The 14,561-nt window shown below is 39.1% G+C and overlaps 1 protein-coding gene across 1 annotated transcript in view; it reads right to left on the reverse strand.

Annotated features, from left to right (window-relative positions):
* Positions 1-14,561, reverse strand: part of C8H8orf89 (chromosome 8 C8orf89 homolog) — a 68,702-nt gene that overhangs the window by 12,511 nt on the left and 41,630 nt on the right. Inside the window, exons 2-4 of the mRNA XM_025394448.1 lie at positions 11,376-11,542; positions 9,021-9,174; positions 5,152-5,207 (exon numbers count right to left, since the gene is read on the reverse strand). Of these exons, the coding sequence (XP_025250233.1) occupies positions 5,152-5,207; positions 9,021-9,174; positions 11,376-11,502 (337 nt within the window). The 5' untranslated portion in view covers positions 11,503-11,542. The remainder of the gene's footprint in view (positions 1-5,151; positions 5,208-9,020; positions 9,175-11,375; positions 11,543-14,561) is intronic.

Here is a 14,561-nt window from a genome sequence, read left to right on the forward strand (position 1 = left end):
TTTTTTTTTTTTTTTTTTTTTTTTTTTTTTTTTTTTTTGAGACAGGGTCTCCCTCTGTCATCCAGGCTGGAGTGCAGTGGTGCCATCTCAGCTCATTGCAACCTCTGCCTCCCAGGCTTAAGCAATCCTCTCACCTCAGCCTCCCAAGTAGTCAGGACTACAAGTGTGAGCCACCACACTTGGATAATTTTTGTATTTTTGTAGAGATGGGGTTTGCCATGTTGCCCAGGCTGGTCTTGAACTCCTGGGCTCAAGAAATCCACCTGCCTCGGCCTCCCAAAGTGCTGGGATTACAGGCATAAGCCACCATGCCTGGCCTATGACCTCCCTTCTTGTACGACTCTGAAGGAAAATAACTTTTAATAAGTATTTACTGAAGACTCACTTTGTTGCAGAAACTAGTGTAGGCACTGTAGGGATACGAAGGTGAGTGAATAAGACACCGAAGCCATAATGTTGGAAAAAAGGCTGGCAAATGTTCATTTGGGCCGAGATTCAAAGCAATGTCTTTTGAGTTTTTTGTTGTTTGTTTGTTTTTTTGAGACAAAGTCTTGCTCTGTCGCCCAGGCTAGAGTGCAGTGGCACAATCTCAGCTCACGGCAACCTCCACCTCCCAGGTTCAAGCGATTCTCCTGCCTCAGCTCCCTGAGTAGCTGAGATTACAGCCGCGCGCCACCATGCCCGGCTAATTTTTGTATTTTTAGGAGAGATGGGGTTTCACCATGTTGGCCAGGCTGGTCTCAAACTCCTGACCTCATGATCTTCCTGCCTCGGCCTCCCAAAGTGCCACCTCCCGAAGTGCCACCACGCCCAGCCAGCAATGTCTTTTGTTCTAATTAACATTTATTTATTTACTTTACACTGTCTGTTGATTACAGAAGTTGTTTTAGTATATGGAAATTAAGAGAAAGAAAACATCCAAGGAAAAGTTCATGAACATTTACCCTTATAAACTTCCATAGACTGAGCTTGCAGAGCTACCAATAAGTCAATTCTGACAGCTACCAATAATGTCAATTACTTAGTAATTTTAGTTTTGGTTGTTCATTTGGAGGTGTTCAGTTAACTCCATTATTCCATAAGCCAAAGTCATGGAAGTATGAGTGTATTAGAGGAAGATAGTATGATTATGATAAAAATCTAAAATAAGGTTTTAAAAATATTTAACTTTCTTTTTAACTTTTATTTTAAGTTCAGAGGTACATGTGAAGGTTTGTTATATAGGTAAACTTGTGTTGCAGGGATTTGTTGTACAGATTATTTCTTTACCAAAGTACTGAGCCAAGTACCCATTAGTTATTTTTCCTGATCCTCTCCCACCTCCCACCCTCCACATTCAGGTAGGCCCCAGTGTCTGCTGTTCCTCTCTGTGTGTCCATGTGTTCTCATCACTTAGCTACCACTTGTAAGTGAGAACCTGTGGTATTTTGTTTTCTGTTCCTGCATTAGTTTGCTAAGGATAATGGCCTCCAGCTCCATCCATGTTCCTGCAAAGGACATGATCTTGTTCTTTTGTATGGCTGCATAATATTCCATGGTGTATGTGTACCACATTTTCCTTATCCAGTCTACCATTTATAGGCATTTAGGTTGATTCCATGTCTTTGCTATTGTGAATAGTGTTGCAATGAACATATGCATGCATGTGTCTTTATGACAGAAGGATTTATAGTCCTTTGGGTACTTACCCAATAATGGGATTTCTGGGTCGAATGGCATTTCTGTTTTTAGGTCTTTGAGGAATCACCACACTGTTTCCTACAATGGTTAAACTAATTTACATTTCCACCAATAGTGTATAAGTGTTCCTTTTTCTTTATAACCTCTCCAGTATCTGTTATTTTTTGACTTTTTGATAGTAGCCATTCTGACTCATGCAAGATGGTATCTCATTGAAGTTTTGATTTGCATTTCTCTAATGATCAGTGATGTTGAGTTTTTTCATATGCTTGTTTGGCTGCATGTATGCCTTCTTTTGAAAAGTGTCTGTTCATGTCCTTTGTCCGCTTTTTAATGAGGGTTTTTTTTTTTTCTTGAAAATTGTTTAAAATTCCTCATAGATGCTGGATATTAGACCTTTGTCAGATGCATAGTTTGCAAAATTTTTCTTCCATTCTGTAGGTTATCTGTTTACTCTGTTGATAGTTTATTTTGCTATGCAGAAGCACTTTAGTTTAATTAGATCCTATTTGTCAATTTTTGCTTTTGTTGCAATTGTTTTGGCATCTTCATCATGAAATCATTGCCTGTTCCTATGTCTAGATTGGTATTCCCTAGGTTGTCTTCCAAGGGTTTTATAGTTTTGGGTTTTACATTTAAGTCTTTAATCTACCTTAAGTTGATTTTTGTATATGGTGTAAGAAAGGAGTCCAGTTTTAATCTTCTGCATATGGCTAGCCAGTTAGCCCAGCATCATTTATTGAATAGGGAGACCTTTCCCCATTGCTTGTTTTTGCCAGCTTTGTTGAAAATCAGATACTTGTAGGTATGTGGTCTTATTTCTGATCTCTCTATTGTGTTCCATTGATCTATGTGTCTGTTTTTGTACCAGTACCATGCTGTTTTGGTTACCACAGCCCTGTACCATGGTTTGAGGTCGGGTTGTGTGATACCTCCAGCTTTGTTCTTTTTTTTTTAGGTTTGCCTTGGCTATTTGGGCTCTTTTCTGGTTCCATATGAATTTTAAAATAGTTTTTTCTAGTTCTGTGAAGAATGTCATTGGTAGTTTAATAGGAATCACATTGAATCTACAAACTGCTTTGGGTAGCATAGTTATTTTAACTATATTAAGTCTTCCTATCCATGAACATGGAATGTTTTTCCACTTGTTTGTGTCATCTCTGATTTCTTTGAGCAGTGTTTTGTAGTTTTCTTGTAGAGATCTTTCACCTCCCTGGTTAGCTGTATTCCTAGGTACACTATTCTTTTTGTGCCAATTGTGAATGGGATTGTGTTCATGACTTGACTCTTGGCTTGACTGTTGTTGGTGTATAGGAATGCTATCAATTTTTGCACATTGATTTCGTATCCTGAAATTTTGCTGAAGTTATCAGCTTAAGGAGCTTTTGGGCCAAGACTATGGGGTTTTCTGGATATAGGATCATGTCATCTACAAACAGGGATAGTTTGACTATTGAGGGAACCCGCCCCCAATATTTCAACGTAGGTTCTTTCTATTTTCCATAAGTGTCAGCCGACTGAGAAATAAGGAGAGACAGTACAAAGAGAGAGGAATTTTACAGCTGGGCCATCTCATATCAGTAGAACCATGATGCCCACCTGAGCCTCAAACCAGCAAGTTTTTATTAAGGGTTTTAAAAAGGGGAGGGGGCATAAGAACAGGGAGTAGGTACAAAGATCACATGCTTCAAAGGGCAAAAAGCGGAACTACTAATAAGGGTCTAACAAAGATCACATGCTTCTGAGGGAACAGGACAAATTGCAAAAGCAGAACTACTGATAAGGGTTTATGTTCAGCGGTGCACATATTGTCTTGATAAACATCTTAAACAACAGGAAACAGGGTTTGAGAGAACCAGTTTGATTGTTTTGTAATCAATTTGTACAGTTGACACAATTATCACAGTGGTCCTGAGGTGAAGTACATCCTCAGCTTACGAAGATAACAGGATTAAGAGATTAAAGAAAAGATAGGCATAAGAAATAATAAAAGTATTATTTGGGAACTGATAAATGTCCATGAAATCACAATTTATGTTCCTCTGCTGCAGCTCCAGCCAGTCCCTCCATTTGGGGTCCTTGACTTCCCGCAACATTTGACTTTCTCTCTTCTTATTGGAATGCACTTTATTTCTCTCTCTTGACTGATTGCTATGGTCAGAACTTCCAATAATATGTTGAATAAGAGTGGTGAGTGTCTTGTGCTGGTTTTCAGGGGGAATGCGTCTAGCTTTTGCCCATTCAGTATGATGTTGGCTGTGGGTTTGTCATAGATGGCTGTTATTATTTTATGGTATGTCCTTCAATACCTAGTTTATTGAGAATTTTTAACATGAAAGGGTATTGAATTTTATCAAAAGCCTTTCTGCATCTGTTGAGATAATCATGTGGTTTTGTCTTTAGTTCTGTTTATGTGATGAATCCCCTTATTGATTTGGATATGTTGAACCAACCTTGCATTGCAGGGATCAAGCCTACTTAATTGTGGTGCATAAGCTTTTTGGTGTGCTGCTGGATTCAGCTTGCTAGTATTTTGTTGAGGATTTTTACATCAATGTTCATCAGGGATATTGATTGGAAGTTTTCTTTTTTTGTTGTATCTCTGCATGTTTTGGTATCAGGATGATGCTGGTCTCCTAGAATGAATTACAGAGGAATCCCTCCTCCTCAAATTTTTAGATAGTTTCAGTGTGAATGGTACCCACTCTTCTTTGTACATCTGGTAGAATTCAGCTGTGAATCTGTCTGGTCCTGGTCTTTTCTCGGATGTTAGGCTATTTGTACTGATTCAATAAAAAGCTTAAGCTTTTAAGAAAACATTCGTTGCACATAGGGAAAGGATGAATCATTTGATAGACTGAAGGACAAATGGCAAATAAAATATACCTTAGTACCATAAACCCTTTCAGTCACCATGAACTTAGGAGTAAGTTGACTTAAGAGTAGTTTTTTGGGACCTAAACTGTTGGTAAATAGATAAGTTTCTGTATGAGAAGTCGTAAGTACACAGGATTCACAAAAATAGCAATTAGAAGATAAAGCTAGAAAGGAAAGCTGAGGGAAGATGGCAAAGGGTTCAATGTCAAACTAAAGAGTTCATACTCAGTCTGTGGGTAATGAGGGAGTCACTGTTTTTGAAGAAGAGAGTAATGTGATTAGAAGTCAAAGTTTTAGACTTTTTTGTAGCATTGAAGGATTTCAAAGATCAGACATTCAAAACAAGAAGACCAGTTTGCAGGTACTAAATGGCCCAAGTGAGATATGATGAGGGCCTACCCTAGGGTCCTGAAATTATAAAAGTATGTTTATAATGAACCCAACATCCACTTAGTTTATAAAATAAACAAAGCTTAAAACAAGTAGTAACAAAACAAAGAAAATTAAATCAATGAAAAGAAAGGAATTTTTTTTTTAAAGATAAGGTATATGACACCCAAGACAAGTGGTAGAAAAAAGGATGAGTCAGCTTACCTTTTGATTTCTCCCGAAGTGGTGCCACACTGCATGTCTCCTTAGTCTTCTTTAGCCTGAATATTATACATTATCATAAAATTACTTACATATAAATTCAGGGTACAGTGAAATGCACTTGTTGAATAACATCACATGGACATTAAATAAATGTTAAGGAAAGGAAAGTTTTTCCATTATAACTAATCCCATCAGAAGCAGATATGAGCCAACCCAACATCTTGCTAGCAAATTTTACCAGTGGCTGAGTGCTAGGTCTAACTTCTCCCACAGACCTTTATCATACCTCTGACTAGTCATGACTCAAGCAATGCTAAGTGGGAGGGAAACAAGATAAACAGGCCATTTGGATATGTTGAATACCAACTATCACTTTTTTGTACTTTTTACCTATCAATCACCTCTATCTGAATTTTGTCGTAATTCTGTTCCCACTGAAATACATCTAGATAATAAGATTATTAGGGAAAATATATCATGATTGAATCTGCTGTGGGTGAAATAATTCATTATAAAAATCTCAAATTTCTTGTAACAATATTCTTTTTGAGATGAGGTCTCACTGTCTCCCAGGCTGGAGTGGCACAATCATATAATTCACTGTAACTCTGAACTCTTAGGCTCAAGCAATTTTCCTGCCTCAGCTTCTTGAGTAGCTGGGATGGTAGGTGCATGTCACCACACAAGCTAATTTAAAAAAAAAAAAAAAGTTTGTAAGGACGGGGTCTCACTATGTTGCCAAAGCTGGTCTCAAACTGCCGGCCTCAAGCAATCCTCCAGCCTCAGTCTCCCAAAGTGCTGGGTTTCCAAGCGTGAGCCACCGCGCCCAGCCTCTTGAAACTATTTTACACTTTAAAAGTCAGCAGCCACTTTTAAGTACTCCACCTCTAGGATTACTGTTGTTATTTGTATTACTAGAGCGTGCTTTGAGAATCACTAAAAAATTTTGCTTACCAATAAGGAAATTTTAAAAACTATTACACTTTCAATCAAATATTCACACAAGGAGGGGAAAAAAGAGAGTAAGGGGTTGTACATAAAATGAACAAAAATGAGTATTTCTCTGCTTTGCCAAAACTGCTCCTTCACAGGGCGCTGTGCAATGTGCACAGGAGAATAAAATACTTGCAGGCAATTTGACATGTTCTCACTACAACAGCTAAAATGAAGACACTTGAGTTAAAGGCAGGGAAAAGAACTAACGTTTATGTTTGCCAAGCACTTCATATACATTATGTCACTTAGCCATTACTATTCCACTTTATATATGAAGAACACTTGTCATTACATGAATAAAATATATTCAATTATCTTTCATTGACTTAAGTAAATTCACACTCAAATCAATGTAAAACGTTTAGAAATAATTTCACAGTCAAATCACAAATGAAAAACAGAAACAAACAAACAAAAACCTGAAATAGGGTGGAAACAATAAGAAGCAAAATAAAGACTCCAAATTAAGAGTCAGAAAGGGCTAATTCATGGGTGTTTCCCAGGCTTCCAGTATCTTTAAGATGATCATGTGTATCAAAGGAAGGGTAACAAGACGGGTTCATACTGATACAAAGACCACTGGCACAGGCAGCCCTACACACTCCTGCCCCCTCCCCAAAGGGCGCTGTGACCCTTGATAAAAATGACATAAGTTGAGAGTCAGGGACACAAGTGTCTTGGTTACAATGTAACTGACTGCCCATAGTAGCTTTATAGTCATGTTTCAAACAGCCCCTCCTCTTTCTGCATCCCCTCCATTTTCCACTTTGACTTAAGTTACCATCTAGTAGCGATTCTCTCTCTCTTCCATTTCTAATCCTACCTTATTTTATTCTAACCTTACTTCAGAAAGAACAATTCTGCGTTTTATATTTTTATAGCTTGAAATCTTTCTTCAGATAATATTAAAAATGATGAGAAAAGCTATATGTATGATATTGTTTATTGTGGTGTTACTTACAAAACCAAAAAATCAAAGCATTTAAAAAATCCAACAATAGGAAGTGATTAAGTAAACTGTGAATCCGTCAGTGAAATATAATGTGGTTGGTAAGACTGTTTAAAGAACATATAGTGGCATGATGAAATGCATATACATAACATTTTTAAAAAGGCAGGATAAAAATTTTAAGTACACTAAAATCACCACGAAAATGAAATCCATGAAAAAGAATTTTTTCTTTCTTTTGAAAGAAGGGAATATCCAACAATAAAAATGGATGTTATGATGGGTAGATTATCAAATAATTATTTTCCTTTTTTTCTGCAAAGTTCTTATTCTTATTTTCATAGTTTAAATAAAAATTATCAACTTTTCATTTTAACCTGTTCCAGCTCTCTATCTATATTACCAGAATTTATTTCAAGAGTACTTAAAAAGAACAATAGTATTAGCTGGAAAACTCAATAAACATATTTTGAAACTCCAATCTTGTGTGCTAGGCATGACTGGATGACTTTAAAGTTCATTATAATAGGAAGATAATATAAAAATGTAAATCCTTCCCTAAAGACAGTTGCAACTTAGAATGCTATAAGTGCTTCACCTTCTTAAATACTACCAGAGTGAATAAGAACTAGACATTCGTCCGGGCGCGGTGGCTCACGCCTGTAATCCCAGCATTTTGGGAGGCTGAGGCGGGAGGATCATGAGGTCAGGAGATCGAGACCACCTTGGCTAACATGGTGAAACCCCGTCTCTACTTAAAAAATACAAAAAATTAGCCGGGCGTGGTGGCGGTTGCCTGTAGTTCCAGCTACTTGGGAGGCTGAGGCGGGAGAATTGCTTGAACCCGGGAGGCGGAGCTTGCAGTGAGCCAAGATCGCACCACTGCACTCCAGCCTGGGCGACAGAGCGAGACTCCGTCTCAAAAAAACAAAAACAAAAAAAAACAAAACTAGACATTCAACAAATATCTGAAGAACAAATAAATGAACCAAAGCAGAAGCTGAGTGGAATGTGAGGCTATCTTACTAACTTAGAGATCCCTTTGGAGAGTTTTAATGGTATGTCAGTCAGTCTGATTTCTAGCAGGAAAAGTATTTGTAATAATGTTTTCAAATGTCAGTGTTCAAAGTCAGGGAGACTTTTCTGGCTGAAAAATTCCTTTCTGATAGTCAATGCAGGATGTTAATTAGGCCAATATCTCATTCAGAATCTTCCTTCACATTACTTCAGTCAGACCAGAAATGAAGTACAAGGTTCTATATACAGGGTACAGAAACTTTTTAATATTGCAGAGAGCTAATTTTTTTTTTTTTCTAATACTAAAAATTCCAGTGTTCTCATGGGGATGATTTAGGCTAGGGCAATCAAGGTTTTTAAAAATGCCGTTAAATCGGGGCTGGGTGCCGTGGCTCACGCCTGTAATCCCAGCACTTTGGGAAGCCAAGGCGGGTGGATCACGAGGTCAAGAGATAGATACCATCCTGGCCAACTTGGTGATACCCCATCTCTACCAAAAATACAAAAATTAGCCGGGCGTGGCGGCGGGCGTCTGTAATCCCAGCTACTCAGCAGGCTGAGGCAGGAGAACACTGGAATCCGGGAGGCGGAGGTTGCAGTGAGCTGAGATCACACCACTGCACTCCAGCCTGGCTAGAGAGCCAGACTCTGTCCAAAAAGAAAAAGAAAAGAAAAAAGAAGTCTTAAATCTTTTCTGGTAACAACACCCGAAAACAGAAAAGCGCCGAGTTGTCAAACTGAATAAAATGGCTTCGATTTTAAAAATTAAATCCTTTATGTAAAAAAAAAAAAAAAAAAAAAACCCGGCAAAAATGAATTCAATTCACTGGCCAGAAAAACCTCTACATTCAGCAGTATTACTACAAATACACATTCAACAAATGATAATTAAATAGCAATGATCTACCTGATTGCAGACACCTCGGCATCAGCACGTGGCAGTCTTTTTGGAACCTCTAGCGGAGTTGAACTTACACTTTTTTGGTTACTTTGTAGTCCTGGTAAATACGGCATTTTGATATATTCTTTGAGCTCTCCTAGACCAAATGCTGTGGTATATTCTGGTTAAAAATATATAAGAATCATCTTGATTAAATGTATACTACTTGTTTTACTACATACTAAAATACATAATAAAATACATAAAATCAGTTATTAAGTAAAGAAAATTAAGTAACTGTAATTTATCTAGCTTCTTTCCCAGGAGAATGGCTTTCATTCTACATCCTGACTATAGGGACTGCAGGAAGGAGTCGATTAAGAGGCTAAGAGTGGAATAAGGAAAAAGAACAGCTTCACAGATCTTCCACAGTGGTCATTATCCTCTGCCTTCATTATTTTATTTAGTTAGAATGCCCAGAATATTAGATACCTTCACACTGAAATAAAAGGCACTTTCAAGAGTCTGATATTATCTAGCACTTAGAGTCTTTCCATTTTCCTGCTTTTATGTAAATAAGAGGTGTAAACACATGATCATCTGAGCTAGCAATGAGAGTCAAAGAATTCTACTTGAGGCACTGATTTTAATTTTATGTCCACAAAATTCCAGACCAAATCTGTAAACCATAACATTGAAGCACCAAGATTGTTTCTTCTACTAGCCTCACATATCCATTGCACAGAGAGATAGTCAAATTATTTTTTAAAATTTTCAAGGCATCAAATGAAAAGAAAAAGGAAATTAAGAGGTTAAAGGTTTGGGTGTTCTTTGAACTAAACATAGTGAATTTTTTTTTAAAAGTATTCTCTACAAAGCAAATGTAGTACAGCAACAAAAATGGTATTCAATGGGACTAAAATTATTATATTGAATGTTCAAAATGTTATTTTGTAACTTTTGATTTTTTCCTCTTTTGGAAAAAATAGTTTCTCTTGGTCAAAAAGCATACAGACCCTCTTTTCGTCTATTAGATTTGGGGAGTAGAAGGGTGGATAAACTGTTGTCTGAGTGCCTTTAATGGGAACCTGGTAAGAAAGTTGAAGAAAATATATAGCAACACATTCAAAGCCAAAGAGGGACAAATCATTGAGTAGTTTGCATTTTACTATTTTCAAGAATTACTGGCCGGGCGTGGTGGCCTATAATCCCTATATGCCTATAATCCCAGCACTTTGGGAGGCCGAGGTGGGTGGAGCACAAGATCAGGAGATCAAGACCATCCTGGCCAACATGGTGAAAACCCTTCTCTACTAAAAATACAAAAACGTGCTGGGCATGGCAGCACGAGCCTGTAATCCCTGCTGCTCAGGAGGCTGAGGCAGGAGAATCACCTTAACTGGGGAGGCAGAGGCTGCAGTGAGCCAAGATTGCACCACTGCACTCTAGCCTGGTGACAACGCTAGACTCCATCTCGAGAAAAAAAAAAAAGAATTATTTCTCCATTAATAAAGGTGGAAGCAAATTCAGAATAAACAAGAAAATATGATTAACTTGAAAGTAAGGAGGAATAACTATTAATATATTCATCTACATGTCAAAAGTTCTCAAACTAGTCTTCATTGAGCAACTATAAGATTTAAAATACTCTCCACATAACTCACTCAAAAATACAGTTTTGGTTAGAATTTTTTTTTTTTTTTTTTTGAGACAGGGTATCACTTTGTTGCCCAGACTGAAGTATAGTGGCATGATCATGGCTCACTGCAGCCTCACCAGGCTCAGGTGATCCTCCTACCCTCAGCCTCTGAGTAGCTGGGACCACAGGCGCGCACCAACATGCTCAGCTAATTTTTGGGTTTTTTGAAGAGATGGGGAATCACCACGTTGCCCAGGCTGTCCTCTAACTCCTGGGCTCAAGCGATCCACCTGCCTTGGCCTCCCAGAGTGCTCAGATTACAGGCTAAGCCACTGCGCCTGGCTTTGGTTAGAATTATTAATATATAAAAGCATTGTTAAAGATTTGGGTGTCTTAAAATATAAAAATCACCTTGAGTTATTTTAAGGAAAATGCCATTTATAAAATGGAGTGTGATTCAACAGAGACAGTACTGCAATGGATATTAAGAAATGCAGTTCTTTCAGACAAATTTGAGTTTAAAAAGAAGAAATGCAGCTCTTTACAATTTGTTTCCATCATGAGTCACAGAATTACATTAATTAAATCAATTTTAGTTTGCTTCCATTTTTCTTTTTCATCAACTTAAGATATAATTCTTATATAAATGTGACAGAAAATGTCTCTTGCCTGATGAAAAAAATACATGTAAATTCAAGGCACTATTTCTATTTTCTTAAAGAAAATAATAACAATAAAGTTACCTTTCTCAATCTTTTGTGTTTCTAAAACTGCTTTCTTCCAACTACTCTCAAAAATGAAACAACTGCCAAAGGAACTTCTGGTGACTTTAGAAGTCTCACATTTGATTTCAGGAGATGGCACTGACATGCTGTCTTCTTTCAACAGTGCTGACGAGAGGGAGATGCTGCTGCAGAGACAGGACACAAAATACAAAGAAAACAAGGCACGTCCAAGGCAAGGCAAACAAATGTGTCAGAAAGTTTCTCTTTCAAACTGTGAACATTTTAATGAATTCTTTCAAATTCCAGGTTACAGATATTGGGTAATATTTTAAAAAGTAAAGTCCAATAGCAAGTTATCACCTACAAGAAAACAGAATACTTGGATTCTCTCCAAAACATTATCATTATAAAATGCATTTGTGCCCGGAAAAAAAGAAAAAAAAAAGACAAATTTAATGCTCCATGGAAAATAAACATGTTCTCTAGATAATCATCACCTTTATTCTCAACATGGACACAGAAGGAAAATCATGTATCCTGCTTACTTAATATATTAAACACACATTCAATTCAGTCATATACATTACCTATCACAAGCAAGGCATGACTACATCCAAAGAGTACAACCATGAGCAACTCTGAGGAGTCCCATGGGAATGATGAGGAGTGACACCACCAGGACAGCTACCATTTATGAAATGCCTATTTTTCCAGGATCCTTGCTGGGCATTTTGCATCCATTTTTTCCAGTGATCACAACAAAGAATTAGAGATAGCCAGAGTCAGCTATGCTTATTCATTCATGCAAAATAAATTATTTACTGAGTGCTGATTTTATGCCAAGAATTACACGAAACCTTAGAGAAATATGCTAATCAAAACAGTCCCTGCCCTTGAGGAGCTTGGAATCTAGTAAAAGAAACACAGATAAGAAAATGGATAATACGGTTTTAGTAAGTGCTATGATGGGGGGCAAAAAATAAGGGTGCCATGGGAGCACACAGGAGGGATTCCCACCCCAGTCTGGGGCATTAGGGAAGCCTTTCTGGAGGAAGCCAACAAAGCAAGGATGTGGGAGAGCAGGAGGAAGAGATGGCTTCCAGCAGAGGAAGAGCATTGTGATGGTTAATATTGAGTGTCAACTTGATTGGATTGAAGGATGCAAAGTATTTTTCTTGGGTGTGTCTGTGAGGGTGTTGTCAAAGGAGATAAACATTTAAGACAGTGGACTGGGAGATGCAGATCCTCCCTTAATCTGGGTAGGCACCATCTAATCAGTTGCCAGCATAGTTAGAATAAAGCAGGCAGAACTTGGAAGGACTTGACCTGTTGAGTCTTCCGGCCTTCATCTTTCTCCCATGTTGGATGCTTCCTGCCCTCGAACATTAGACTCCAAGTTCTTCAGATTTTGGACTCTTTGACTTACACCCAGTGATTTGTCAGGGGTTCTCGGTACTGTCAGTTTCCCTACTTTTTGTCAGGCCTCTGAGCCCAAGCTAAGCCATCATATCCCCTGTGACCTACACTTATACATCCAGATGGCCAACTGAAGATCCATAAAAGAAGTGAAAATAGCCTTAGCTGATGATATTCCACCATTGTGATTCGTTTCTTCCCCACCCTAACTGATCAATGTACTTTATAATCTCCCCCACCCTTAAGAAGGTTCTTTGTAATTCTCCCCACCCTTGAAAATGTACTTTGTGAGGTCCACTCGCTACCTGCAAAACATTGCTCCTAACTCCACTGCCTATCCCAAAACCTGTAAGAACTAATGATAATCCCACCACCCTTTGCTGACTCTCTTTTCGGACTAAGCCCACTTACACCCAGGTGAAATAAACAGCCTTGTTACTCACACAAAGCCTGTTTGGTGGTCTCTTCACATGGACGCGTGTGACATTTGGTGCCGAAGACTCGGGTCAGAGGGACTCCTTCGGGAGACCAGCCCCCTGTCCTCACCCTCACTCTGTGAAGAGATCCACCTATGACCTCAGGTCCTCAGACCAACCAGCCCAAGGAACATCTCACCAATTTCAAATCGAGTAAGCGGTCTTTTCACTCTCTTCTCCAGCCTCTCTCGCTACCCTTCTTCTCCCTGTCCTTCCAATTCCCATTCTTTTTCCTCTCTAGTAGAGACAAAGAAGACACATTTTATCCGTGGACCCAAAACTCCAGCACCAGTCACGGACTCGGGAAGACAGTCTTCCCTTGGTGTTTAATCACTGCAGGGACGCCTGCCTGATCATTCACCCACATTCCATTGGTGTCTGATCACCGCAGGGACACCTGCCTTGGTCATTCACCCACATTCCCTTGGTGGTAAGTCAACTGTGGGGACTCCTGCTTTGGTTGCTCACCCACATTGCAGCTCAGGGCTGCTCCCCACCCACCTTCTTCGTGTCTCTACCCTTCTCTTTAAACTTGCCTCCTTCACTATGGGCAACCTTCCACCCTTCATTCCTCCTCCTCCTACCTTAGCCTGTGTTCTCAAGAACTTAAAACCTCTTCAACTCTTGCCTGACCTAAAATCTAAGCATGCTATTTTCTTCTGCAACACCGCTTGGCCCCAATACAAACACGACAATGGTTCTAAATGGCCAGAAAAACGACACTTTTGATTTCTCCATCCTACAAGACCTAGATAATTTTTGTCGAAAAGTGGGCAGATGGTCTGAGGTGCCTTACGTCCAGACATTTTTCACACTTTGTTCCCTCCCTAGTCTCTGTTTCCAATGCAACTCGTCCCAAATCCTCCTTCTTTCCCTCCCGCCTGTCCCATCAGTCCCAACCCCAAGTGTTGCTGAGTCTTGTGAATCTTCCTTTTCTGCTGAACCATCTGACCTCTCACCTCCTCCCCAGACTGCTCCTCCTCAGGTCACTCCCCACTAGGCTGAATCAGGCTCCAACTCATCTTTAGCCTCTGCTCCCCCACCCTATAACCCTTCTATTACCTCCCCTCCCCACACCCGGTCCAGTTTACAGTTTTGTCCTGCGACTAGCTCTCCCCAACCTGCCCAACAATTTCCTCTTAGAGAGGTGGCTGGAGCTGAAGGTATAGTCAGGGTTCATGTGTCTTTTTCTCTATCAGACCTTTCCCAAATCAGCCAGCATTTAGGCTCTTTCTCATCAGACCCCACTAAATATATACAGGAATTCCGATATCTAATTCTGTCCTACAATTTAACCTGGAGTGATTTAAAT

This window comes from Theropithecus gelada, chromosome 8 (genome assembly GCF_003255815.1).
Source record: "Theropithecus gelada isolate Dixy chromosome 8, Tgel_1.0, whole genome shotgun sequence".
Taxonomy (NCBI): Eukaryota; Metazoa; Chordata; class Mammalia; order Primates; family Cercopithecidae; genus Theropithecus; species Theropithecus gelada.